Source organism: Cydia fagiglandana, chromosome 20, assembly GCF_963556715.1.
Source record: "Cydia fagiglandana chromosome 20, ilCydFagi1.1, whole genome shotgun sequence".
NCBI lineage: Eukaryota > Metazoa > Arthropoda > Insecta > Lepidoptera > Tortricidae > Cydia > Cydia fagiglandana.
In genome coordinates, this window is record NC_085951.1 from 3,383,445 (window position 1) to 3,410,580 (window position 27,136).

General features: G+C 38.1%; 1 protein-coding gene across 4 annotated transcripts; it reads left to right on the forward strand.

The window, feature by feature from the left end:
• Positions 1–337: 337 nt before the first annotated feature.
• On the forward strand, positions 338–25,433 carry LOC134674356 (phosphorylase b kinase gamma catalytic chain, liver/testis isoform). Of its 4 annotated transcripts, none has more exons than XM_063532408.1 (13): positions 338–683; positions 1,346–1,521; positions 3,426–3,558; positions 6,924–6,979; positions 8,365–8,460; positions 9,665–9,755; positions 10,936–10,965; positions 11,822–11,928; positions 12,360–12,457; positions 14,764–14,847; positions 19,264–19,425; positions 19,796–19,951; positions 20,674–25,433. In XM_063532408.1, the coding sequence occupies exons 1-12, from the start codon at positions 595–597 to the stop codon at positions 19,928–19,930; spliced, it is 1,257 nt and encodes a 418-aa protein (XP_063388478.1). In that variant the 5' UTR covers positions 338–594; the 3' UTR covers positions 19,931–19,951; positions 20,674–25,433. The 4 variants fall into 4 exon arrangements, 3 of the variants coding, with proteins under 3 accessions (XP_063388478.1, XP_063388477.1, XP_063388479.1); XR_010099598.1 differs by lacking the exon at positions 8,365–8,460 and having other exon boundaries at positions 339–683; positions 6,924–7,075; positions 20,674–22,801; positions 22,945–25,433; XM_063532407.1 differs by lacking the exon at positions 8,365–8,460 and having other exon boundaries at positions 339–683; positions 6,924–7,075.
• The last annotated feature ends 1,703 nt before the right edge of the window (positions 25,434–27,136 follow it).

Here is a 27,136-nt window from a genome sequence, read left to right on the forward strand (position 1 = left end):
TGATCAATAAGATCAAAGTCTAATTATACTTTAAATAAAAAAAGAAAAAAGCCACAGAGCATTTACAAAGACATCTTCTTGTTTTTGTTACATTCCTTCAGTGTACGAAAAACTCTTACGTCATGTCTTTTCGGACTTTTTTCTATTATGCATTTTATTGAAGTTGTTGATTTTTTGTGCTTTCATTGTGATAAAAGTAAAATTTTAATTATTCATTAACATTAAAGGTTTTTCTTAAAAATAGTTGACTTTTAACATTCTGTAACTATCTTTTAAACGCACCTAAATCTACTCTATTCTATTTGATTCTATTCTGACTTGTCTTTCAGTCTTTCATTCAATTTATTTTGCGAGCTTGGGAGTCAAATGTTATTTAAATTAATTATAATACGCAAAATAAACAGTAATTTTTAGTTGTAGTGTCAATAGAGCCCTAAATATTTTTGTAGATTATTTATTAGCCTTATATAACTAGGGTAATTTATTCTAATATTCTGTGAGTGCTGTCAGCTGCTCACAATAACCTTTCGTCATTGCGAACGAGTAATTACGCCTAATTAGTTGATAAAAAGTATAACAGCAACCGTGAACAGCATGGCGAAGGAAGAAGACGATGATTTGCCCGACAAGGATGCGGCGAAGGAGTTCTACGCAAAATATGAACCCAAGGAAATCATAGGCAGGTGAGATCTATATTTGGGACGCAGTGTCAATCGGCAGGAACGTGATTTCTTTGGAGTTGCGAGGCTGCCAAGAGCGGCTAGCGGAAAAGAGAATTGATCAAACGTCAGGCGTTGTTGTACATAACAAGACATTACTCATAAAGTGATGTTTTCTGTTTGACCTTGAGAATGAAGCCCAGCAATGCCGCCGTGCGGCATCGATTTTCGAGTGAATCCGGCTATAATCTGATATATCCAGAGTTCAAGGACGTCTCATTGTTCATTTAAATTTGACTCAATTGATGTAAAGCACTTTTATTGTTGAAGATTGTTAAAAGTATGATTAGCTCTAAGTGACTTTTACCTATTAAAAGCAAATTCAATGAGGAAAAATACAGAAATGTCAAGTATCTTTAACTTTTACTTTGTTTCAATAACTGAAATGGTATAAAATTGTAATAACAGTTATTGTAACCGACTTAGACATGGATTTCATCTTGTCTTTTTGTACCTTCATAGATTTTTGTATGGACTGATAAATATGTACTTTATTATATAGGTATTTTAAGTAATCCATATAAAGAATTTTGGCGTTATTTTATTAAATTTGTTGACATAAATAACTTAGCAATTACCAAAAAAATTGTAACATTACTTATATGTACACTATTTGCTTATTGCAGGGGCATCAGCTCAACCGTCCGGAGATGTGTAGAGAAGGAGACTGGGCGGGAGTATGCCGCCAAGATCATAGATCTCAGTCAGGAGTCCATGGACGGAGTTGATACGCACACCATGAGAGATGCCACCAAGCAGGAGATACAGATCCTGCGGATGGTTGCCGGACACCCTTATATTAGTGAGTGAGTTGTTATAGCACACAATAAAATAAATGTATTGTGCAGTAAAGATTAAAATAAATAAATAAATAAAACTACACTTTGTTGCTCAAGATAGAAAGGCATGGAAGGATCTTGTGGAGGCCCAATGCACCTCCGGGGTGACCTAGGATTCCTAGGAACAACAACAACAAGACTACACTACAAAATTTTGCATCTCCCTAAGGCCATAGGTCCAACCTATTCAGTGTGATGAAATTTAAATCATATTCAATTGGAACAGAGTCGCATTTCTTTTGTTTTGTTCAATTTTAAAACAAAACCAAAATCAACTTTATTCCCTGCACTAAAGGTTCAGATTTAAGTGGCGAATTCTGGATTTTCATTTGTAAAGCTGGGCCTTAGGAGGGTATGGTGGGCCTTACGGTAAATGAATAGTGGCAGATGCTAAGAGCAACCTCAAGTTTAGTGATCCGTTAAATATATCCAGCCTTGTTAGGTAATGCTAAGGGCTCAGATCACTTGCTTATAGATGGAGCATGTTGAATTATTTGCAGTCACCTCATTATACTACACCTACGGATCCTATTTATTTTATTTTATTTATGCTACATGCTATTATTATTAGTATAGTAAGATGGTTATTTTCTCCACATCCCATACATGGTTGGTGACATAAAATGTGAATGCATTGATAAAAGTCAGACACTTATTATGCATGCATAACACACGATAAAGGTATTAAAACACTTGAAATAAACTGATAATTTAGCAATTAGTAACGCAAACACCGAGGTGTGTCATCACAAAACAAATACACTCAAGGATATTGAAAACTTGTCAGTTTACACAGACATTTTCTTATAATGACCTGTATTCATTGTTAATGAGTGTATGTATAATGTTTGATAAAGTGAGTGTGGACTTTAATCGAAGATTTTCGTACATAGACCCTCCTGTTCTTATCTCTGTCACACGTGCTTAATTATATTGCTGTCCCGCCCATGATGCTAGCAGTCAATGCCACTGTGCGAGAGGGACAGCAATATAATTATGCGCGTGCGATAGAGATATTTGATATTTGATATTTATTGAAATTAAATTTTACAGCATTACAGCTAACACCAATGCACTGTAAAATTAAGTAGAAAAATTAAGTACCTAAGTAATAATAGAGCGATTAATAAGCTAGCTATTGGATGTTTGTTCGCAAAAATGTAAAAAATCTTTAACAAGTTTATGACTTTCGTCGGCAAACAAGTCGGAGTTAGGTGCAAAAGATAAGAAATTATTAAGAAGTGTCCGGGAACGGACAATTGCAGAGTACTGGTGTGCAGATAGGCACAGGCGGGTCAATGTATGAAGTTCTTCGTATTTGGCGTCCTTATTTTAGTTTTAAAATACAGACACGATATTTGTGTGGCTGCCTGTGGCGATGTACCTTTCAAACGACACATTTAATATCATCATGCAACATATTTTTTTTATTATTTAATGAAAATCGGTTGATAGATTTTTTTTATCGTTATCCAAAACATTTTTAGGGTCCCATACCCAGTTACTAAGACTCCACTGTCCGTCTGTCTGTCACCATGTTGTATCTCATGAACCAATTGAACCATGATAGCTAGACAGTTTAAATTTTCACAGATGATGTGCAGTCAGCAGCAGAAGTTGCTAAGCGGCCGAGCTGTTCATAATTACCTTGACACGCTCTTATTCTCTTAACAATAAAGTCGCGTCAAGATCATTTTAAACACCTGGCCCGCTTAGCAACTTCTGCTACTGACTGTATAGTTGCCGCTATAACAACAAATACTAAAAAGTACGGAATCCTCAGTGAACGAGTCCTGCTCGCACTTGTCCGGTTTTTTCTTTTTGAAAAAAGTTTCCTATCACCTAACAGCGTATAATTTTGTTTCAGTTGAATTGCAAGATGTGTTTGAATCGGAGACATTCATATTCTTAGTATTTGAACTGTGCAAGAATGGGGAGCTGTTCGACTACCTCACTTCAGTGGTGACACTCTCTGAGAAGAAGACTAGATATATCATGAGGTAAGTTCACGCTGAATAATTTTACGGTTTAGACTCACTTGTTTTTAGTCACTCGCGCGGCATGTTTCGGAGAGCCTAGGTCTCCTTTCTCAAGCACTAACAGTGCGAGCAGCGTTCACGACGGCCATGGTTCATGTCGCGCGAGTGACTAAAAACAAGTGAGTCTAAACCGTAAAATTATTCAATGTTAGTATGTCTCAACAGTTTAAATTCGATTAAGTTCACACTCTGTAATAACTACCTGCTAATATAGTAGCAAAGAGGATTTGAAATAGAGAGTTAATGTCAGGGTAAATTATATAGCTACAGCACATTTACTGCCATCTTTCGACAGATTAATATTAACGCCATCTATTCGAGAGTAGGCTGAAGGTTATTTATTTATTTATTTACATAAGGAGATCCAACAGCTAACTAAATGACAATGGAATCTTAAATAGATATATAGAGCCAATTACAGGAACTCGCAATTAGATATGTAGTAAAAACATATACTTAAGTAACACGGATCACACACACACACACACACACACACACACACACACACACACACACACACACACACACACCATGGCGCCATCGCTCGAAAAAATTGCACCATAGCTTTGGCCAATAGTCGAGTAGATGGCGTTAATGCAAATATTTAATAAGTTAACACATATCAGTGAAAGAATAAGGATCAAAGTCAAATGGCGTTCTAACAGTTTCACGTTCTGTCGAAAGATGGAAAAATTTACAGTGGCTACATAATTTACTTTGACAATCCGCCTCTATACACTCTATTCTCTTTGCTAGTAGAAAGAAAAAGTAGGGGTCATGTCGTATCAAAAAGTCAAAGAGCTGGCGCAAGATGGGGATAGCTGGAAGATATTCCACCGACAAGAGAATAACTCTTTTAAGTTAATGATGATGACTACTAGTGGCTCTGTGAGCTGTAGACCTCACGAACCCTCATTTTGAAAAAGAAATCCAAAAACTGCCTCTACGTATATTAAATATAGCGATTAGCGCCATCTTTCGATGCCTAGTGAAACGTGCTTGATCCAACGCGCGATAGATGGAAGCTGGTAGGCCTACGTGTTTCTTCGCAGGTTTGAACCGTTGAAACTACCGAAACCTTTGTTTTCGCCCAAGGTTAAGGTTTATAACTTTTCAATCGATTTTCATAGGGAATGACGTTCTGAAAACATCGTGTTTGTGTTCGGAAAGTGTTTTTAGGGTTCCGTATCCAAAGGGTAAAAACGGGACTCTATTACTAAGACTCCACTGTCCGTCTGTCACTAGGCTGTACCGTCTGTATGTCTGTCACCAGGCTGTATATCATGAACCGTGATAGCTAGGCAGTTGAAATTTTCACAGATGATGTATTTCTGTTGCCGCTATAACAACAAAAAATTCAAACAGAATATAATAAATATTTAAGTGGGACTCCCGTACAACAAACGTCATTTTCTTGCAGTTTCTTGCGTGATGGACTAATGGCACGGAACCCTTAGTGCGTGAGTCCGACTCGCACTTGTCCGGTTTTTTAAAGAACTTGTAAATAAATCAAACCGCAAACAATCTTTTTAGGGTTCCGTACCCAAAGGGTAAAACGGGACCCTATTACTAAGACTTCGCTGTCCGTCCGTCCGTCCGTCCGTCCGTCCGTCCGTCCGTCCGTCCGTCCGTCCGTCCGTCTGTCACCAGGCTGTATCTCACGAACCGTGATAGCTAGTCAGTTGCAATTTTCACAGATGATGTATTTCTGTTGCCGCTATAACAACAAATACTAAAAACAGAATAAAATAAAGATTTAAATGGGGCTCCCATACAACAAACGTGATTTTTGACCAAAGTTAAGCAACGTCGGGAGGGGTCAGTACTTGGATGGGTGACCGTTTTCTTTTTGTTTCTTTTTGTTTTTTTTTGCATTATGGTACGGAACCCTTCGTGCGCGAGTCCGACTCGCACTTGCCCGGTTTTCATTTTTTTTTTCATTTATGAAATATAGCCTAATTTAGACTTCTCTAAATTTCTCCAATAAACCTGCGCGTACGTGACTTCACGCACACCTGTAAATGTGTCTCAAGCTAACAAAAGCTGTTTATAAAAAAATACTATAATTAAAATAAAGGTTTAAATCATTACATCCCATTAACGAAATAACCGCACAGTAATAATCGCACTAATGCAACTAACTACAAAGTACAAAGTAATCGAATGCGTCAAGAATGTCAAGATAATGGATTCGCGAACATCGCGCGCACTCGTTTGACCCAGTCGCGTACTAACTCTTGCGAAGCTCTGTTCTCCTGGTACCTCTGTACCGTATTTTGCAAGTTTGTGTTCAAGTTTTTTTGTTTATAATGTCGTTGAGTGTGTGTAAAAATGTTCAAGAGGCGCCTAACGAGTATGTGCATTGTATTAGGTGTAATGTAGTTGTAGATGTTTTGGTTAAATATGACTTAAGGTAAGTTGCAGAATCTACAATGTAGAAAGAAAACATAATAGAAAATGTACCTACATCTACTCAGTTTTCAAATACAACTCAAAAGTTAATTGATAAACCGATTTACGAGACCGACATGATCAATTAAGGGCTACGTGAACTATGTTTTGTACGGAGCATTAATAGTTATTTGTTATACAAGGGGGCAAAAAAGTTGCTAATATTGATACCCAAGCAAGAGAAAGATTTCAAAATTGAACCACGAGCGTAGCGAGTGGTTCGAAAAATGGAATCTTGACCATTGTGATGGTTTCAAAGCATGAGGGTTAAACAAAATTTGCCCCCGAGTGAAACACAATATTTTTCACCACACCAACCCGAAGAAAATATGTCAAACAAAATCAAATCTAAATGAATATTATTAAATATTTATCATTCAAAATCATCATTGAAAACTCACTTCTAGCAGCAAACATAAGAAAAAATTCAAAATTTGCATCTGATTACTTCCCGAAGAAGCTAGCTGCTGTTTACCTTAACCTAATAAACTCTATAGATAGTGCCAAATAGTTTCGAAAAAGAAGCTAAACTTGGTCAAGCAGATCTTGTCAGTAGAAAAAGGCGGCAAATTTGAAAAATGTAGGCGCGAAGGGATAGCGTCTCATAGAAAATTTGAATTTCGCGCCTTTTTCTACTGACAAGATTTGCTTGACCATCTATAATTTGCCTTGTCTATCACTCCTATTATGGCTCCTCTACACGATGGCCCAGCGCCGGCCACTCCAAGGGACGCATTTATGCGTTAGAGGGAGCAAGTGATATTGCTATCTCATTCTACCGCATGGCTGCGTCCCTTGGAGTGGCCGGCGCTGGCCCATCGTGTAGAGGAGCCATTACGAATTGTTATACTAACCATTCTTCTAAATTGTTCCAGACAAGTCCTAGAGGGCGTGCGGTACGTGCACAGCAAGAACATAGTCCATCGAGACCTCAAACCGGAGAACATCTTACTGGACGACCAGCTGAACGTCAAAATCACAGATTTCGGCTTCGCTAAGGTTCTTAAAGAGGGAGAGAAGTTGTTCGGTAAGTCACAATGTTATACAGACGAGTCTTTAACTCATAAGTCTGTTTGCGATGGAAGAGCAGGACACCTGACTGCTAGAGGGAGAAAGAAATATAGGTAGATGACCCAAGAACGTAGTCCGTCGAGGCCTGAAAGCCGAAAACATCTTACTAGATGACCAGCTGAACGTCAAAACCACAGATTTCGGTTTTGCTAAGGTTCTTAAAGAGGGAGAGAAGCTGTTTGGTAAGTCACAATGTTATACAGACAAGTCTTTAACTCGTAAGTCTGCGCTGGAAGAGCAGGACACCTGAATGCTAGAGGGAGAAAGTAATATAGGTAGATAGACACAAGAACGTAGTCCATCGAGACCTCAAACCGGAAAACATCTTACTGGACGACCAGCTGAACGTCAAAATCACGGATTTCGGTTTTGCTAAAGTTCTTAAAGAGGGAGAGAAGTTGTTCGGTAAGTCACAATGTTATACAGACGAGTCTTTAACTCATAAGTCTGTTTGCGATGGAAGAGCAGGACACCTGAAAGCTAGAGGGAGAAAGTAATATAGGTAGGTAGACCCAAGAACATAGTCCATCGAGATGAAACCCGAAAACATCATACTAGATGACCAGGCCCCTGTTTCACCAACGTGACAGGTGCGACGAATTGTAAAATCACTGTTGCTGACGTCACAGGCATCCATGAACTACGGTTACCGCTTACCATCGGGCGGGCCGTATTCCTGTTTGCCACCATCATTGTATTATTAAAAAAAACTTTATGATATCGGAAAAAAACAGATATTTCTCTTGCTAAGTTTATGACAATTGTCACAAGAAACACTACAATTGTCACGAAATTCCGACATATAACTCATTACCTGTCAAGAATTACCTAGAATTCTTCTAAATCTTTGACAATTGTCAGAAACTTCGCAGGACAAATATCTGTTTTTTTCCGATATAATAAAGTTTTTTAAAATAATACAATGATGGTGGCAAACAGGAATACGGCCCGTCCGATGGTAAGTGGTAATCGTAGCCCATGGATGCCTGTGACGTCAGCAATAGTGATTTTGCAATTCGTCGCACCTGTCACCGATGTGAAATTGGGGCCAGCTGAACGTCAAAATCACGGATTTCGGTTTTGCTAAAGTTCTTAAAGAGGGAGAGAAGTTGTTCGGTAAGTCACAATGTTATACAGACGAGTCTTTAACTCATAAGTCTGTTTGCGATGGAAGAGCAGGACACCTGAAAGCTAGAGGGAGAAAGAAATATAGGTAGGTAGACCCAAGAACATAGTCCATCGAGATGAAACCCGAAAACATCTTACTAGATGACCAGCTGAACGTCAAAATCACGGATTTCGGCTTCGCTAAGGTTCTTAAAGAGGGAGAGAAGTTGTTCGGTAAGTCACAATACAGACAAGTCTAACTCATAAGTCTGTTTGCGCTGGAAGAGCAGGACACCTGACTGCTAGAGGGAGAAAGAAATATAGGTAGGTAGGATAGACCCAAGAACATAGTCCATCGAGGCCTTAAAGCCGAAAACATCTTACTGGACGACCAGCTGAACGTCAAAATCACGGATTTCAGCCAATATTTTATCATGTTCAGTAAACACGTTCAAAAACACGAAATTAATGAAAACGTGTGAAATCCTCAGTAAATGTCCTCTGCATATAAGTCTTAAAACCAGAAAAAAATAATTATAAGACTATTTTTACACAGATTGACCTAGTCCAACAGCTCAATAAGGCTTCAGTTGTTGGCGAGATGTTATAGAAATTTTCGTTTTTTTTTCATTCATACTCTAGTTAACTTTGTAGAAAATTAAGCAACTTGCGGTTAATACTTGGTAATTCAATTAATTAAAACTAAAAATAACTTCGCATTGGACATTTAACCTTTCTGCTATGCTATAATAGTTACTAAATGACTCGTGGCACTTATCTGTGATCTTATCCCGCCATTTTTGTATGCATGACTGACGATTGACGTCAATGTAAAATAACTCTTCAGATAATAGGGTTAAAGTTGCATTTCGCTCAAGAGGTCACGGTCCGTTGCCGTAATAATCTCAGGTTACAATCAGGTTCGTACAATGTCGCAAGTCTATTGTTTTAATGCATGGTACCAGGGGTGCAGAAGAACAAAAGAGTGTCGGTGTTATATTAATGTATTGAAGGAGTATACATACTCTTAGCGAATGCTGCTTTCCTAATGAACATGCACTGATTATTTGGTCACCTGGGGATGATGTCTCTAAAGGGGCTTACATATTACCAGTTCGCCGGACCGGACGATATCAGCCTGTCAGCCTTGCCTGCAAACGGTGACAGTTCCGAACAACTGACAGGCTAATATCGTCCGGCGAACTGGTAATCTGTGGGCCCCTTAATTCTGTCCATGTCAACTCATTACAATAGTTATTTGTTTTACAAGGGGGAAAAGTTTTTGTTTAACCTCTCGTGCAATAGCACAATACCTAGTTGGTGTTGGTACCCGAGCAAGCGAAAGATTCCAAAATTGAACGACGAGCGTGGCGAGCGGTTTGAAGAATGGATCTTGAGCGTTGCGAGCGTTGTGATGTATGTATGTTAATTGTTACAGAGCTATGCGGCACGCCGGGATACCTGGCGCCGGAGACGCTGAAAGCGAACATGTTCGAGGACGCGCCCGGCTACGGCATGGAGGTAGACATGTGAGTACCATCGCCCACACTGTTAACTGACAGTTCGTAAACCTTATTACAAGAGGCGTAAGGTCCACCGATGAACAGTTGAGTTTGTACTGAACTGATCTTAGTAACATAGCTAAGCCAGGCGTGGCTCACTCCGCGATTTCATCGCTTTGCTACAGGTAGCTAAAAGTACATCCGTTCGACCCCAATTTTGGGGTTTGCCATAAGCCGCGCGTGGCGCTGTCGCCACCTAGCGGCCATATCTGTGCTGATCGTGACAGACGCGTTTTGTTAGAGAGTGAGTCTTCTGTATCTAGTACTATTATTTATTCTGTGGCTAAGCTAATGCGCTGTGCCAAATACTGGCCAGCCCTCTGGTCACTGGTCACCCGAGGCCTCTATTAGGCGCGTCGATAGATCTTTATGTATATGTGTTCAGTACGCGAAAGTTCTATATGTTATAAAGTACAGTTATCTACAATCATATAACCACAAACATAGTTATAGAAAGCTGACGCATCGCCCTTTCATCTCGATTCCTCATACCAGACCTCTTGAACTCCTGATACAGATTTAGATCAACACTAGATATTATTTTCTGAAAATAAGCAATATGAGGGTCGTGTTCGAACTCTGAGGTTATGTATCAATGTCATGATATGACATGTATATTATGTCTTATTATCTAAGCTGTATTTAGAAAAACATTATAGTTCGTTTTTTTAGCATTAGAAATAAGGTAAACAATCTTGATGTGTCTTTTAATTGAAAAACACATTTTAAAAATAAGTTACGGCAAATATGTAACAATTATGAATCTAATACGATCATTTATATTCTTCTGCTTTCATAAGTAATAGTTTATGATTTTTAAAAAGCGTTTTTCAGTTAAAAGACATGTCAAGATCGCTTACCTTCTTGCAAGTTCTTTCTAATGCTAAAAAAAAAACGAACTATAGTCCGTTACCCACAAATGGTCTCGCCGGAAGATCAGCGCTGACTTTCGGGTCAGCATTATGCTGCGGCGAAACCATTTCGTGGTAAACTTTAACTCTTATGTACATATAAAAAAATAGTATTTTATATTTGTAGTCTTTAGCTATACATTTGTATGTAATTTTAGTTTTAAGTTTATCACGAATAATACTTGAATTATTTAGTGAAAGTGTAAGTATTTAATAATGTTTTTTTTACATTTCAGTTGGGCATGCGGTGTTATAATGTTCACATTGTAAGTATATACGGTTTTATAACGTTGTCGTTAGGTATATCCGATCCGCCAAATTGCTTACAAATGCATGATCACGCCGATCACGCAGCACGCCTCTATTTTCAAGGCGTTAGACTGAAGTGCTTAGATATTATTGAGAATCCTGGCCGCTCCCATATATTATCTGATGGTGATTAAATGATTATATGTGAATTACTCAGAATTACACTTGTAACCGTTGCAGATGTTTATGTTTATAACAAATAAACAAAATTTAGGTTCAATGGTAGCGAATTATCATTGTTACTGAACATGATGTTTACGTATTAACTTCTTTTGTTACAAGTTACAGTTATTGCGTAAACAAATCTGACTTGTTTTTGCACCAACGTGATTTAAAAAAAATGAGGATAATTTCGGTGCTAACTATACTGAAAATCGTAATTCAAGACCAAAAAAAGTAAGAGAATGCTGCCCCTTTCTACTAGCGCGTCTTGTATTTATGTAAAAATAAGTAAGTGAATAAAAATACATTTTTAAATCGTAGGAGAGTAAAATTACCAATGAAAAACATATCTTAGAATTTAGAATTCTATTTATAAAAAAGGAATTTACTATTTTACAAACGATGTACTATTGCAGTGGCAACGTTGTGTTACTTTTTTTGGTCTCGATTTTCTGTTTAGAACCAGAAATGCTGTCTACCATTTTTTATTTTTTATCGTAACATTCGTAACACACCTTTGTTACCATAGAAATAAGGATGTGTACCGATATATTTGGGCACTTTGGCCGTCACTATCTATTCGGTGCTGACTGTACTAGGGGTCCGTTTCTAACCAGGCTATCATGAATAACTAGAAGGTTTAATTCTCAGACTAGTGGGCTGCCCGCCGTTCTGGCACCGGAAGCAGATGGTGATGCTGCGGAACATCATGGAGGGGAAGTACTCCTTCACGAGCCCCGAGTGGGCTGATATATCAGGTACTATTATTAAAACTTATGTTGTCCCGGTCCAGAGGGCCTACCACGAACATCTTGGATATTTATATATCTCTCTTCTTTGTCGCAAAAATATGTGACACGCTCTTAGGGCTCTACAAATAAGATCGTGTCAGATATTTTTGCGGCCTTCGTTGTGTAAGATTATTGCAGGTGACTGTACAAAAATCGGTGTATGTATTCTTGTACAGTCACCAGCAATAAAATGTTACACAACGAAGGCAGCAAAAATATCTGACACGATCTTATTTGTACCGCAATAAGAGCGCGTCACATATTTTAGCGGCATTCGTTATGTAACATATTACTGTAGGTGACTGTACCGTCCTTCTGACACAGTTTAAAAAACCACTCTTTACTTTTTATTACCTGCTTCTATTATAGATTTACATAACATTTTCTGATGTTTTCAGATGACCCTAAGGACCTAATCAGGAGGCTATTAGTAGTAGAGCCCAGCCAACGGCTGCCCATCGAAGACGCCCTCAGCCACCCCTTCTTCAACACAGTGGTAAGAACTCTTACTACCTCATGCTACCCTGGTACTTCAGTATTTGAAACATCCTTAAAATCGCTCGCAAAAGCAAGTATACAATAGAGGGGCCACACGCGTGCGCCTGTGAGGGACAGAATGATCGGTTTTACTCGGATAGCGGTGCCGTCATATAGCGGCCGTCTCCATACTACTTAAATAATACGGCTAAATAGGGATGTCGTAGTATTTGTATGGAGACGGCCGCTATATGACGGCACCGCTATCCTAGGAAACTGGAGCATTAGCGATGCAACGAAATTAAACGTTTTAACATTCCTGACTACATACCAAAAATAACCTACGTAATTTAGTCGGGTTCATTGTTGCCCACCAAGCTTTGGTGGGGAACTACAAGATGTGTACCTATTTGACATGGTAGGGTAATTCGCCAGTAACTGGCCACTGTTAGTAATTGGCCACCCTTAACTAAAAATGAATTCTATTCACGTATAAACAGAATGCATTTTAGTATAAGGTTCCAATAACTGGCCAGCCTTCAATAACTAACCGCTTTATACTAAAATAAGTTCTGTTTATAGGTGAATAGAATACATTTTTAGTTTAGGGTGGCTAATTACTAGCAGTGGCCAGTTACTGGCGAATTACCCTAACTGGAAATAGGCAAAAATGAAAAATGATGCTATGATAAGGACAAATGATAACATAGCAGTTTCTCTGCTACTCCTATTGAAAGTTGCATAAGATCATCCCGTTGGGATGAACATTATTTTAGCGTGTCATCTCTATAGAATAATCCCCTTATACATAAACGCGCTTCAAACCTTAATTAGGTAATAATTGTTTGTCTGTATCTGTCATTTTGACTTATGTATTTGTGAGAAAGGGATAAAACATAATTTAACTAAATCAGGTCCGTAAAGTTTTATGAATAAGGGGGCAAGTACTTGCTTTTAGCGTGAAACTTTATTTTCAAAGTATACTTAGTCAGCTTTGCAAGATCTTTATTAATTTTACTATTTTAATACTGACTGCATCTATAGTCCGTTCCAAATCAGGCACTTTTAGCGGTAATAATTTGAAGTAAATTATATGTATTGACCATGCTACATTAGATAATTCAATAGTTATTAACAATTCAAGAGCCTGACAAAAACTGCACGCTTGCTTCTGTGGAGTTCTTTCTAATGCTAAAAAAAACGAACTATAAGTATTATTTTCGCTTATCTAAACCGATCTACGTACACTTGTTACTGTGTATGCACTTCTTTGCTTAGCAGCACTTTAGTTATTGCGGCGTTATGCGTTCCTATTTCAGTTTTTTCTTGCTTACATTTAATCTACGTACAATACAGTCAATGTGATACATATTTACAATATCGTTCACATACAGCACATGCCCAAAAACGATAATCGTAAACTTATTTCTTCTTTTTGAATAGTATTTATATTTAGTGAAATACTCAATACTCAATTGGATAAGTGATCTAAACTGAAGAAATATTGATTTATACTCTTTTCGGCACATTTTTGTACGTGTGCCGTACTGAAATTTCTGGATTCTGATATTTGAGACGACTCGTTTTTAGGGTTCCGTACCCAAAGGGTAAAACGGGACCCTATTACTAAGACTTCGCTGTCCGTCCGTCCGTCCGTCCGTCCGTCCGTCCGTCTGTCCGTCTGTCTGTCACCAGGCTGTATCTCACGAACCGTGATAGCTAGACAGTTGAAATTTTCACAGATGATGTATTTCTGTTGCCGCTATAACAACAAATACTAAAAACAGAATAAAATAAAGATTTAAGTGGGGCTCCCATACAGCAAACGTGATTTTTGACCAAAGTTAAGCAACGTCGGGCGTGGTCAGTACTTGGATGGGTGACCGTTTTCTTTTTGCATTTTTTTCCGTTTTTTTTTTTGCTTTATGGTACGGAACCCTTCGTGCGCGAGTCCGACTCGCACTTGCCCGGTTTTTTCTAAATGGCCAGTCCAGGAATTTTCAGTATGCCCTAAGTATGAGCACAATCTTATTTTGACTAATTTCGGGACCTATTCTTATTTCGGCTCAAACCACTTGTTAATAAAACAAGAATGTGTCAAAATAATATAATAAAATATAGCTGAACTAAGCCAACTCTGCAGTTCATTTCCACACTTCACGTTAAAGTCGCTGCAGAGTTAACTTAGACAGGTTGTAATAGAAACCTGTAGAAAAATCATTCAATTGAAATATAAAATCAAGGAACTACTATTTACCTAGCACTAGGAACGCATAACTCGCATGTAAGCTACATGTTAATGCACACTACATGTTCTTCGGTCAGCTCTGGGACCAGGACATGACGCCGCTCAAGAAGTCGCTCTCGAGCACCAGCCGTCGGATGTCCAGGATCGAACTCATCACCATGGTAATTGTGTTGTTTGACACACACACTTAACACTATACACACATATTGATATACATAAAGATAGATACTCTGGCAAACCCACTTTTTCAGTTGAAAAAGGCGCCAAATTTAAATCTGCTATTTTAATACAAACCCTTTGCGCCTAAATTTTTTAATTTGCTGCCCTTCTCTACTAACGGAAATAGCTTGCCAAACTATACTCAGATTTTTCTATGATATTCGAATTGTAGTATGAGCTCTTCACATTCTTAAACTATAATCTTAGCGCATATTAAACTTCGGGAGTTAAACCTTAATGTTAGTTACAGATGTAGTGCATAATTTCCATCGTTTTTTCTCGGAAACGTTCGTATTTGTCATGATCATGATGCTACAAGTAAAGCATTGCTACTTAAGTCAACTTCAGTACTTTTTGTACCGAGACTGTCTGAAATAGCAAGACACGTTCGTACGTTTCTATGAAAATACGATGGAAAGGAATTATTTTATTGTATTTCAAACTCAAATCGATATGAAAAAGTCATCTAACAAATAACCCAAATAACTTTTTTTGAGTTTTAACACTAAACAGAATTTGTATAAAACACATAACACTCACAAACATTAGGAGGAACACACACATGCACAGTGATGGCACTGTCATTACATGGTGTTAATTGCAATTTAAATTCACATAATTAGAATTACACTAATTATGTTGGACGGAAGGTAAGTTAAATTGGAAATGACACACATAAATAGAGCACAAAAATCACGCTTTATTTTTTCTTTTTTTTGCAAATAACATGCATGCATGCATGTTTGCGTATAGCATGGTTATGTATAGTATTGATAGTTTTTAAATAACAATAATTCTACCCCCATTCCATATTTATGCACAGTGTGGCAAATGTTTAATATTTGACAAAACGTGATCATTTCAAAGTAAAAAATATAAATACTCTTAGCGTCTGTAACTATAAAAGGTGCTATAGATAGTTTCACCAGAGTTGAAGTCACGCACATAACAACATTGTCATGTAATGACAGCGGGATTTTGAAATTACTGTTCTTTTATTGTACCGATAGCAAGTTCAACAGAGAATTGCAAGATAGACCAAAAAGTTTCTTTAACCTATTTTGTTAAGTATTATATAGAATAATTCAGAAAAACTCAAGAAAATGAAGAAAGGTACAGGATAATGGAACCTAAGATTGATGAATTAACCGAAAACCATAACCTCGTAATCAATCTTAACGAATCAGATGAAGATATGCTAAGTGACGATGGTTTATAAAAGTAATTTTTTTTACTGTTTTTTATACCTATACCTATAAAATATTTTTTTTTAAACATTTACTTACATTCACTCACTCATTTAAATTCATTCATTCACTTTTTTTGCAATCAGCACTTCATGTAGCTGTGTGTGTAATCATTCACCTCAACTCAAATGGAACTATCTATAACAAAAGTAGTCACGGATATTTTAAGAGATAAGACATTACATTAAAACGATTAACCTTTAATTGTAATTAAGGAACCTTTGTATATATTTTTTTGTTTTCATTTACCGAACAAAAAAAAAATGTAATTAATGTTTAAAATAATCACCCCTATTATGTACCTGTCAAGATGTTTAACACTGTCTGTCATGTCACGTCAAAAGTTGTTTTTCTTAAATGTCATTATGACTCGACGGAAAATGATGGTTTAAAGATGTTCTAGAATGTCTAAAGAGGTCTCATTTAATTATCTTATTAACAGGGTGTTTTAACGCAGCAAATTTGTCCTAGTTTTCTCCAAAAAAACATAACAAAACCAATGATGTTTCATACTTAATGGACCCACTGTTTAACAGTCCGCCGGACGGTATCGGCCTGTCAGTTACAACAAAATTTTGACAGTTCCAAACAACTGACAGGCTGATACCGTCCGGCGGACTGTTAATCAGTGGGCCTCTTTAAATGTACTCCGAGAACCGAGTACAATTAGCTGTAAAAATATCTGTGATTAATTTGTTAGGACCTTATATATGCGGTATCCTTTGCGTGACCCCAGATTGTGATGCCATAAGACATCAATGAATGAACATGTGCAAAGTATACATTTAACGTATGCGGAGTGAAATTTGGTCAAAGTTTGTTATATAAAATATAAAAACACAAAAATCTAAATAAAAAATATGTGTTGTCAATGTTAAGCCAATATATCTGTCAATCAGTTTGGTAAGTCTCATAAAGATTGGTTGTTTAATTTTGTAATTATGGTAAATCAACAAGAACGCCGTCGTCAAACAGTATGTAATTTCTATAGTAGCCATCCCCTATGGCCGAAATCAAAGGTGGTGGAACATTTTGTGCAAATGGGTGAGAGTCGAAGCACTATTTACAATATTCTGGCGTCCTTTGCCTTGATGAAAACCACTGCCAGAAAGCCTGGTTCTGGAAACTATTCCAGCTTGAGCAAGGTTTCTGAGAGAGCTCGATTAAAGAAAATTACGGCCGGCCGTGTCGCACAATCTTATAGAGAGCTCGGAAGAAAATTTAAAACTGACGGCAAAACTGTTAAAAAATATCTTAAAGACATGGGCATTGATAAGCGATGTAGAAAAGTTAAGCCCACTGTCTCTGAAAACCAAGAAATCACTCAGAAAGTACGGTTATGTAAATTAGTCAAAGAAATATTTTACGCTAAAAACAATGTCACTTGCGTTATGGATGACGAGTCATATTTCACGTTAGATGGAAACGAGTGGCAAGGCAATTACTATTTTGAGAACACCAATGGTCCAACCGATGAGAACGTGAAATATGTTGAGCATACAAAATTTCCTAAAAAAGTTTTGCTATGCTTGCCATCAGTCGACGCGGAATGCCTAAGCCTGTATTCTTTGAGTCAGGTTTAGCTGTGAACGCCGACCGCTACATAGAGCGTTGTTTGCCATTAGTGCGGGATTTCATAAATACGAGTCATAGAGGAGAAAATGTAGTGTTTTGGCCAGACTTAGCCTCAAGCCATTATTCCAAAAAAACCCTTTGCAAAATGGCGGAGTTAAACATCCCATACGTACCGAAGACATCAAATCCACCTAATGTTCCGCAACTTCGCCATATAGAAGATTTTTGGGCAAATCTAAAGAGGCGAGTATATTGCAATAATTTTCGTCCCAAAAATCTACAGAGTTTGATTCGAAAAATAAAATCGGAGCTGAATAAAATGCCGACATCTGTGTTTTCGACAGCGATGGACAAAGTACCACAGAACTGTCGTAAAGCATCTCGCATGGGAGTAACCTATTTTTTACACTAAGCCTTGATATCTTCGAGCAACACCGGCTTCCGACACGTCAGAAGGTAGGGGCCCAAGCGATATCTCACCGTACAAATCTTTCTGCCATTTTTCGCGGGGGGAAGGTGCACACAGTGGCACTTCTCACACACTTACATACAAAATCCAATCAGAGGCCCTACCGCGAACCACGTTCGACGTGTTGCCTCTCTATGGCACTTGTAAATTCATACGTAAGTGTGACAGGGAGGCAACACGTCGAACGTGGTTCGCGGTAGGCCCTCTGTAATGACGACACAAATACATACAAAATGACACACGTCAAAGACAAATCTTGCAAACCTCGATCTCTTTTTGTGTACGGACGAGTGACTAGTGTCACAACACGCACACTAACACATTTCCGTTGAAGTATGTCATTGTATTCTGAGAGATAAGAAATCGGATTTGTCGCTCGACCGATCCGCAATTTGTACTGAGCGAGCAAAATACGATAAATCCAACAATTACTTGAGACTAAAATATAATAATTGTATTTAAATGTAATTAAACGTATGATATGTAAAAAAAAATATTACATGTGAAATGTAACACTTTCTTTTTGTAAATTTGACGTCCCCGACCTCTTTTTATAACAAAAAACCGAGCAAACAGGCATTTTTGTTCAGCAGTGTACACGCGCGCGTCTGGACTCGGTCTAGTGAAAAATCCAAGTGCAACTAGTTTTATTACCCGCGGTAGATGATATTGACGCGCTAATCTTGTACCTCGGCAGAGGGGAAATAGTGCGAATGCCGCCTCCCTTCCGTGTTGCTCGAAGCTTGATATATACATTATTATAAAAACATAATTATTTTAAAAAAGGATGGTGTTTTTTTTATTTCAAATAATATTGAACTTCGTCCAAATTTCACTCCGCATACGTTAGTAAGTCTGGGATTAAACATTTCAGGGTCGGTTTCACCAAACCGTCTGTCATCGTTAATGCGTTCGCTAAATTTCATTTTTAGTATGGGAAGTTTCATAGCTTAATGCTGAGTAGCATTGACCAGTCCGTCTTTTGGGGTTGGTGCAACTGGACCTTAGTCTTCGCAACGCAAACACCGCATATACAATCGACTCATGCTATCCTTGTCAATTTATAGGCGAAAAAGCAGGGCAGCTTCAACGCGCGAGCCAAGCTACGTATGGGTCTGATGGCCGTCCGCGCAGCCATACGCCTGAAAAGGCTGCCACACACCGCTGCCCGCGCTGTCTCGTTGCACGCGGCACTAGGAGACCCTTACACCATGCGCGCGTTGAGGAAGGTGGGTACACTGGGTACTATAACCGGAGAAAGCCATATGCCTGTTAAGACTGCCGCGCACCGCTGCTAGCAGTGTCATTACATGCTGCCCTCTGGGAGCCCCATACGCGCGCTGAGGATGGTGGGTACTGACACTAGAGAAAGCCATACGCCTGCAAAGACTGCCACACACCGCCACCCGCGCCCGGGGATCCTTACATCATGCGTGCTTTGAGGATGGGTTCTGTAAACTAGCATGGGATAGTGCCATACCATAGAGAAAACCATACGCCTGCGAAGACTGCTATCTTACAAGAAATTTTCCTTTCCAATATAGAGACTATTTTGGTTTTTTTTATTGTTTTCTAAATAATGTCATTGTTATGTTACAGGTGATAGACGGCTGCGCCTTCCGAGTGTACGGCCATTGGGTTAAGAAGGGCGAAGGCCAGAACCGAGCCGCGCTGTTCGAAAACATGCCTAAAACCGAGCTCAAGAGTCTATACGTCAGCAACCTCAGTCGATAGCGAGAGCTGTAGCGCTGACAGGTATGTCACAACTACTGTCATTGTAGATAGATAGTACTAGGGGTTAAGAAGGGCGAGGCCCAGAACCGAGAGCGGTTTGAGAATGTGCCCAAAACTGAGCTCAAGAGTCTATACGTCAGCAACCTCAGCCGATAGCGAGAGCTGCAGCGCTGACAGGTATGTCACAATCACAACTACTGTCAGTCATACTCCGATTTAAAGGGAGCAATAGGTCCCGTGTATGAACTATAGGGGTCAGCATAGGAGCAGTCAGATTTTTGGCGCAAGGCGTAAATGTGTCGTTTATGCTTCCGATGTAGCCCACAAGATGGCAGAACCTACTATGCATTAGGAAACGTACCGACGAAAACGGTAGATGGTAGCACTTGCTTTGGCAATATACATATGCACATATGTTTGTCTATATCTGTCATTTTGACTTATTTATTTGTAACTAGGGTTTTCACGACTGATCTGAAATGTATGAAAAGATCCGTGGATCCGGATCCAGATTCGGATAATTTCATACATTTCGGATCCGGATTGCAAACCCTATTTGTAAGTTATAAAACATAATTTTAATTACCTAAATAAGGCCCGTAAAGTTTTATGAATAAGGGGGTTAGCCGTGCGCAGTAATTATTGTTTTCAATAAACGGTAACTAAACAATACTTATCTACTCATTACTGCGGTAAGCATAACTTGAAAAAAATTAAGATTTTTTTTTATTTTCTTCTTTCAGGATTTGTAAACATACCAGGGTAAAAGGATCAGTATCTTCCCGCCGATCCGCAGGCCGAGTCGCACGACGTAGTACACCGCATAGTAGGTATGCGGCCACACAGGATAAACTACCCTATCATCGGCTCTACCTATGATTGGCCCCTTTCACCTTATTTCAACCAGGCATGGCTCACTCCGCGATTTCGTCGCTTTGCTACAGGTAGCTAAAAGTATATCCGTTTCACACCAACTTTGGTGGCTAGCCATAAGCCGCGCGTGGCGCTGTCGCCACCTAGGGGCCATATCTGTCCTGATCGTAACAGACGCGTTTTGTTAGAGAGTGAGTCTTCTGTACCTACTGTACTATTATTTATTCTGTGTTTCAACACGCGCACTGTGTTATGATGTTCAATTAACTTCATGAATGGTTAAGTCAAGGCTTTCCAACAAAAATAGATTGCAATTAAGGGTAATTGCGCCAATCATCGGGTAGTTTACCCTACCCTAGTTAAATTGTAAACGCTGTATTATTCAGAACTTGTTAAATGTAGGATTTTAATTGAGATTTGTTGATCTTATTCTCTTAGTTTTTGATAGTAGCTCACATTATTTCATTTGGATGATATAACGCTCACCCAGTTTAAATATCTAAGATATACAAAGAAGTACGAAAACGCTTAAAGTAGTACAAATTGTAGTCGCAGGTTTACAAAGTAGATGGCGCTGTACAGCTCCGTACAGTCAGCATCAAATAGATAGTCAGAGAGACAATAGATGAGCCATTTTATTTAAAGTTGTCCCCCACACATGTTCAAAATTGGGATTTTTTATGTTATGTCTACTCAGAATCATGAGCTCTTTTGATCCTAATAGGAGAAAAAAAGTGTCCCAAGATTACCATACATTTTTCGATCTTTCCATTCCGAAACCGCCATACAGTCTATGAAAAAATGGTAACGGAATGGGAAAAAAACCTTGGGACGCTTTTTTTCTCCTATTAGGATAGAAAGAGCTCGTGATTCTGAGTAGAAAGAACATAAAAAATCCCAATTTTGGAAAAAAAGTGTAGGGGACAACTTTAAATAAAAATAAAATGGCCCAGATAGATTAGCCGTTTGGCCAAATATATCGTAACCTTTGTTTACCATAGAAATAAGAATATACAGTCAAAAATGCAGCTACATTTTGCGCTACGCGTACTAGTATTTCTTCGTGTATGATAGGGTGGTTCGAAAAACATTTTTTTTTTAATTTTCCGACGGGGAACCCCCTCATTTTGTTACACTAAAAATGCTGAGAGAATACACCAAGTTTTGTAACTTTATCTCATCTAGAAGGGTGCTCAACCACTTTGAAATTTTGTATGTTGTATGAAGCAATAAAAAAGTATTTATTATTCAGAATTTTATTTAAGTATCTGTTTTCACACTATTTGCACATGTGATTCATAAGTTTTGAAGCAGAAAAACATTTTTATTTCAATTTTTTATATATTTTTTTTAAATTAAGATGTGTTGAACCTAAAAACAATCATAAAAAATATAATTTATTTTTATTATTTTTTCATATCTAGGTAACTTCGAAAAAATTCAAAATGTTTGAGCACCCCCTTGTAGTTGAGGTAAGATTACAAAACTGCGTATTTTGTCAAATTAATAAGTGTAACAAAATGAGGGGGTGCCGCTTCTTCTGGCTAGAGTTTGAATTTTTCCCATACATACGTGAACCACCCTAGTGTATGATCTAAGAATTCGAAGATGATCAAAGATTTTAAATAGTTTAGAACGTAGGTTAACGTTGTTTCTCACTATATATAAGGTCCACAAATACATGTACCTACCTAGAAATAATTTAGTATTATCGTCTAATCATTTCCTTTTGATTAGTTTTAAGTTTATTTAATGTTTGTGTGTAATTTTGTAATTGTTGTAGATAGTTAGTTCTTGCCATTGGCACTGCGTTATATAATTCTAAATTAGGTATCTGAGATTACCTAAATATAATTTTTGCGTGCAAAAAAGACTATGGCAATACGCCAGTCACGATTTTAAAATACTATTATGTAATATTTGGCAACTATGTAATTCACTGATTTAAACTTTCACTATTTTTACTCACTAGTTTTCACAACGACGGGACTTAATCGCGTAAAATTAAGTTTTAAATTTACCTCCTACGTTTCGAGGACGCCACTTAACCATTGCGGGTTCGAAAAACTCGCTTGCCTAGATGTTGAACTTTAGCCAGTCTTCTCCACCACGGGGACAACGCCGTCCTCGAAACGTCGGAGGTAAATTTAAAACCATGTAATTTTACTAACAGTCGCAGTCTTTTCTGATCATTGGTGGGTCTTAATGTCTTTGAAATAAGATTCACTAATTGTCAGTCTAGAAGGGATGGTACAGTCAGTATCAAATTGATATTGACGATCAATGTAGCCAAATATATCGCAACACAATAGTGCGCATACATTTCAACGTGACGAGAAAAAGAGTTTAATTCTGGTGCCTTTATGTAGATAAACCTACCTTTTATCTACTGGTGCATCAAAACTTAAAAAAAACCGGCCAAGTGCGAGTCAGACTCGCGTTACAAGGGTTCCGTACATTAAATAAATAAATAAATAAAAAAGCCTTTTATTCCAACTCATTACTAACTAAAGTTTTCAAACTAAGGTTACATATAACTTATTTTTAATATTTACATAATACAATTTATATCTATACTTTTTATTTGAATGAGCGGACCTCCTCGTGAGTAAAGGCCTCTCCCAGTTTGCGCCAGCTCTCTCTGTCTTGAGCCTTGGTGTGTTTAATTCTGGTGCCTTTATGTAGATAAACCTACCTTTTATCTACTGGTGCATCAAAACTTAAAAAAAACCGGCCAAGTGCGAGTCAGACTCGCGTTACAAGGGTTCCGTACATTACCTAATTTAAAAAAAAATATTTTTTGTGTGAAACGTGAAAGAAATATCTTTAAAAACCTCGTTGGGGTCGGATCAAAAACTAAGTAATTAACTCCAACTCACCCTTGCACATTTAATAGGTTTTTCTAGCATCTATAGGTAAATAACTATTTCGTGTATGTTTTTTCGAAATTTTAAACCCAGTGGTTTCGGAGATAAAGAGGGGGAATGGTCGGATAGACAGACAAACAAACGCACGAGTGATCATATAAGGGGTCCGTTATTCCTATTAAGGTACGGAACCCTAAAAACTACATTATCAATATAATGATAACTATGATTATGATTTGTATTTTATACTTATACATAGAAAACATCCTCAACTCTTGGACAAATGTTTGTGATATAATTAATATATGTAATTATGTACCTACACACAAATAAAATATCCGTACCGGTATTTGAACCCGGTACCTCCCGCTTTGTTTTGTATATTTTGATATTTTCTCTAATGTACGTTGGATTATATGATTATATCAGTTTTCATAAAATATCAAAACACAAGATTAGTAAAATTACTACCCAATTGTGAAGTTATGTGATATTGATATATCGATTTTTAAATGTTAATCTTTATTGAATTTTTTACGACACTTCGTCGTAATAAACATAATTATGTATGTATTTATTTATTATACATATACTTTGGAAATGTATAATATTTTAATGGTGCAAGTGTCTTGTACAGTCACCTGCAATAATATGTTACACTTCAAAGGCCGCAAAAATATGTGACACTCTTTTATGGCGCTACAAATAAGATAGTGTCAGATATTTTTGCGGCCTTCGTTGTGTAACATACTATTGCAGGTGACTGTACAGTATCAATGTATTGTAAGTAACAGCAATATTTCCATGTATAATACAAAAAAATATAACAAAAGACATATGTTTTGTATTTATTACTTTTCATCACACTTGCTCGAAAATGATCTTATTTCATGCAGGTGTACTAAACTATAGGATAAAAGCCTATATTATTCCCGCGGTAGCTATCGATTGCGATAAAAGCTATAAGGGGCTATTCATAAATTATGTCATTTCAAATTAGGGGGGGGGTCTGGACATCGGATGACGGTAGCATGAAGTAGGAGGAAATGGGGTCATTTAAAGCATGATTTTTGGATGATTATAGGGGGGGGGGTCAAAAATCGATGACGTAATTTATGGACAGCCCCTAACTCCTTTGGGAGCTATAGCTTTTTCGCGATTTCGGGCTTGGTCCCATGGTAAAAGTTGCTCAGTATAATCCCAAAACCTCCCTGGCAACGGGAATGCACTTATTTTTTGGCTACCGTGTATATGGAAATACACCATAGGTACCATCACGCTCCGCAATTGTTGCGGCATTTAGGGTCCTAGCTAAATATACACTTTCCAATTAAGTAAGAACCCTAAATGGCATAACAATCCCGTGTGGTGACTGTACTTGATAGCACACAAGCACATACCACAAATACTAAGTATATTCTTGGGACTGTGAAAACTGTAGTAATACAAGTTTTTTGGAAACTCCAATGTTATGGCTCCTCTACACGATGGGCCAACGCCGGCCACTCCAAGGGACGCATTTATGCGTTAGAGGGAGCAAGTGATATTGCTATCTCATTCTACCGCATGGCTGCGTCCCTTGGAGTGGCCGGCGTTGGCCCATCATGTAAAGGAGCCGTTATAGTATAATTTAGTGTTATCTATGTAAGTACACGATGGAACTGTGATCCTACGAGCGACGTAGGCAATAAGAGTAAGCAATATAATATTTACCTGCCATGTCACAGATGCTTCTAAATTAATAAATTATCTACTATATTTAATGACGACATTTTATTTTGATGCCCTTTACACGGTGTAACATGAGGAAACCGAATAATTTTAACCACGTATTACTGAAGTCAAAAGAAGGAAAAAATGTAATATAAATATAATTAGGTAAATTTCGCCAAAAAAAATTTTCTTTTGTTTTGTTTTATGTTTTTAAATTTTTTGAATGTATTTGTACATAAAAAATAAATGTTAATGGTAAACTTGTCACTTAAAATTGACCTTTACATTTTTTTTTTCGTATAGCTTACTTTTTGCAAAGTGTTTCTTGTCACTTTTTGACATCTATCAATAAGGATACTAAGGGTCTCCCCTGATATATCGACGCGCATTCGGCAAAAGCCGATAGGAAAAAGCTTTATGTCCACGGAATAAGAGCGAAAAAGCCGTCGACGCGTCGGCAGGCGCCGGCCGATGTGAGCCGAGCCGAACGACGACTTTTTCGCTCTTATTGCGTGAACATAAAGCTTTTTCCTATCGGCTTTTGCCGAATGCGCGTCGATATATCAGGGGAGACCCTTAGACTACGTCCCATAGCAGCAACATCACCATCAAAATGGCCTTTTACACTATGTAACAATAGAAACTTGTTTTTTCTTTAATTAATATTATCTCTGAAACTAGGCGAATTTCAAAAAAGTTTATAGCACAAAGTGTCTAAATACGATCAGGAATACGCTGTTAAAATTATTCGGTTTCCTCATGTTACACCGTGTGTAATACCATGGTGAAGTTTAATCTTAAAAGCAGTTATTATATTATACCTCTCGCGTCTATGACGATCCTGGTATTCCTGGTCCACAGACAAGGTATCAGACTCGCTCACCTCAGCCCTCGTCCCCCGCACTCCTGTATTTTTGGCAGCATCGGTTTTGCTCAAATTGGTTGTACTCCACCTGTCCAATTTCTTAGTCCAATGCACGTCCAATGTGTATTTTGTCTCACATTTTGCTTAATGAGAGAGTAAGACGTAATGACGTTGGACCAAGATATTGTGTAGATAGAATACCTCCCTAAGTTTGGTATTCCACCTGTCCAATTTCTTGGTACCACCCTAAGGTTGGTATTCGACTTGCCCGATTTTTTGGTACCCGCCTAAGGTTGGTATTCCTGTCCAATTTCTTGGTACTGCCCTAAGATTGGTATTCCTGTCCAATTTCTTGGTACCACCCTAAGGTTGGTATTCGACTTGTCCGATTTCTTGTTACCCCCCTAAGGTTGCTATTCCTGTCCAATTTCTTGGTACCGCCCTAAGATTGGTATTCCTGTCCAATTTCTTGGCACCACCCTAAGGTTGGTATTCGACTTGTCCGATTTCTTGGTACCCCCCCTAAGATTGGTATTCCTGTCCAATTTCTTGGTACCCCCCTAAGATTGGTATTCCTGTCCAATTTCTTGGTACCACCCTAAGGTTGGTATTCGACTTGTCCGATTTCTTGGTACCCCCCTAAGGTTGGTATTCCTGTCCAATTTCTTATTACCACCCTAAGATTGGTATTCCTGTCCAATTTCTTGGTACCACCGTAAGGTTGGTATTACACCTGTCGAATTTCTTGGGACCACCCTAAGGTTGGTATTCCACCTGTCGAATTTCTTGGTACCACCCTATAAGGTTGGTTGGTATTCTGCCGGTCCAATTTCTTGGTACCACCCTAAGGTTGGTATTACACCTGTCGAATTTCTTGGTACCACCCTG

Excerpts from the sequence above, each read along its gene's own strand:
- LOC134674356 (XM_063532408.1), top strand. The coding sequence starts at position 595 with ATGGCGAAGGAAGAAGACGATGATTTGCCCGACAAGGATGCGGCGAAG. Across the intron at positions 684-1,345 it reads CCCAAGGAAATCATAGGCAG|GGGCATCAGCTCAACCGTCC; the intron begins GTGAGATCTATA and ends TGCTTATTGCAG. Across the intron at positions 14,848-19,263 it reads GGATCGAACTCATCACCATG|GCGAAAAAGCAGGGCAGCTT; the intron begins GTAATTGTGTTG and ends GTCAATTTATAG.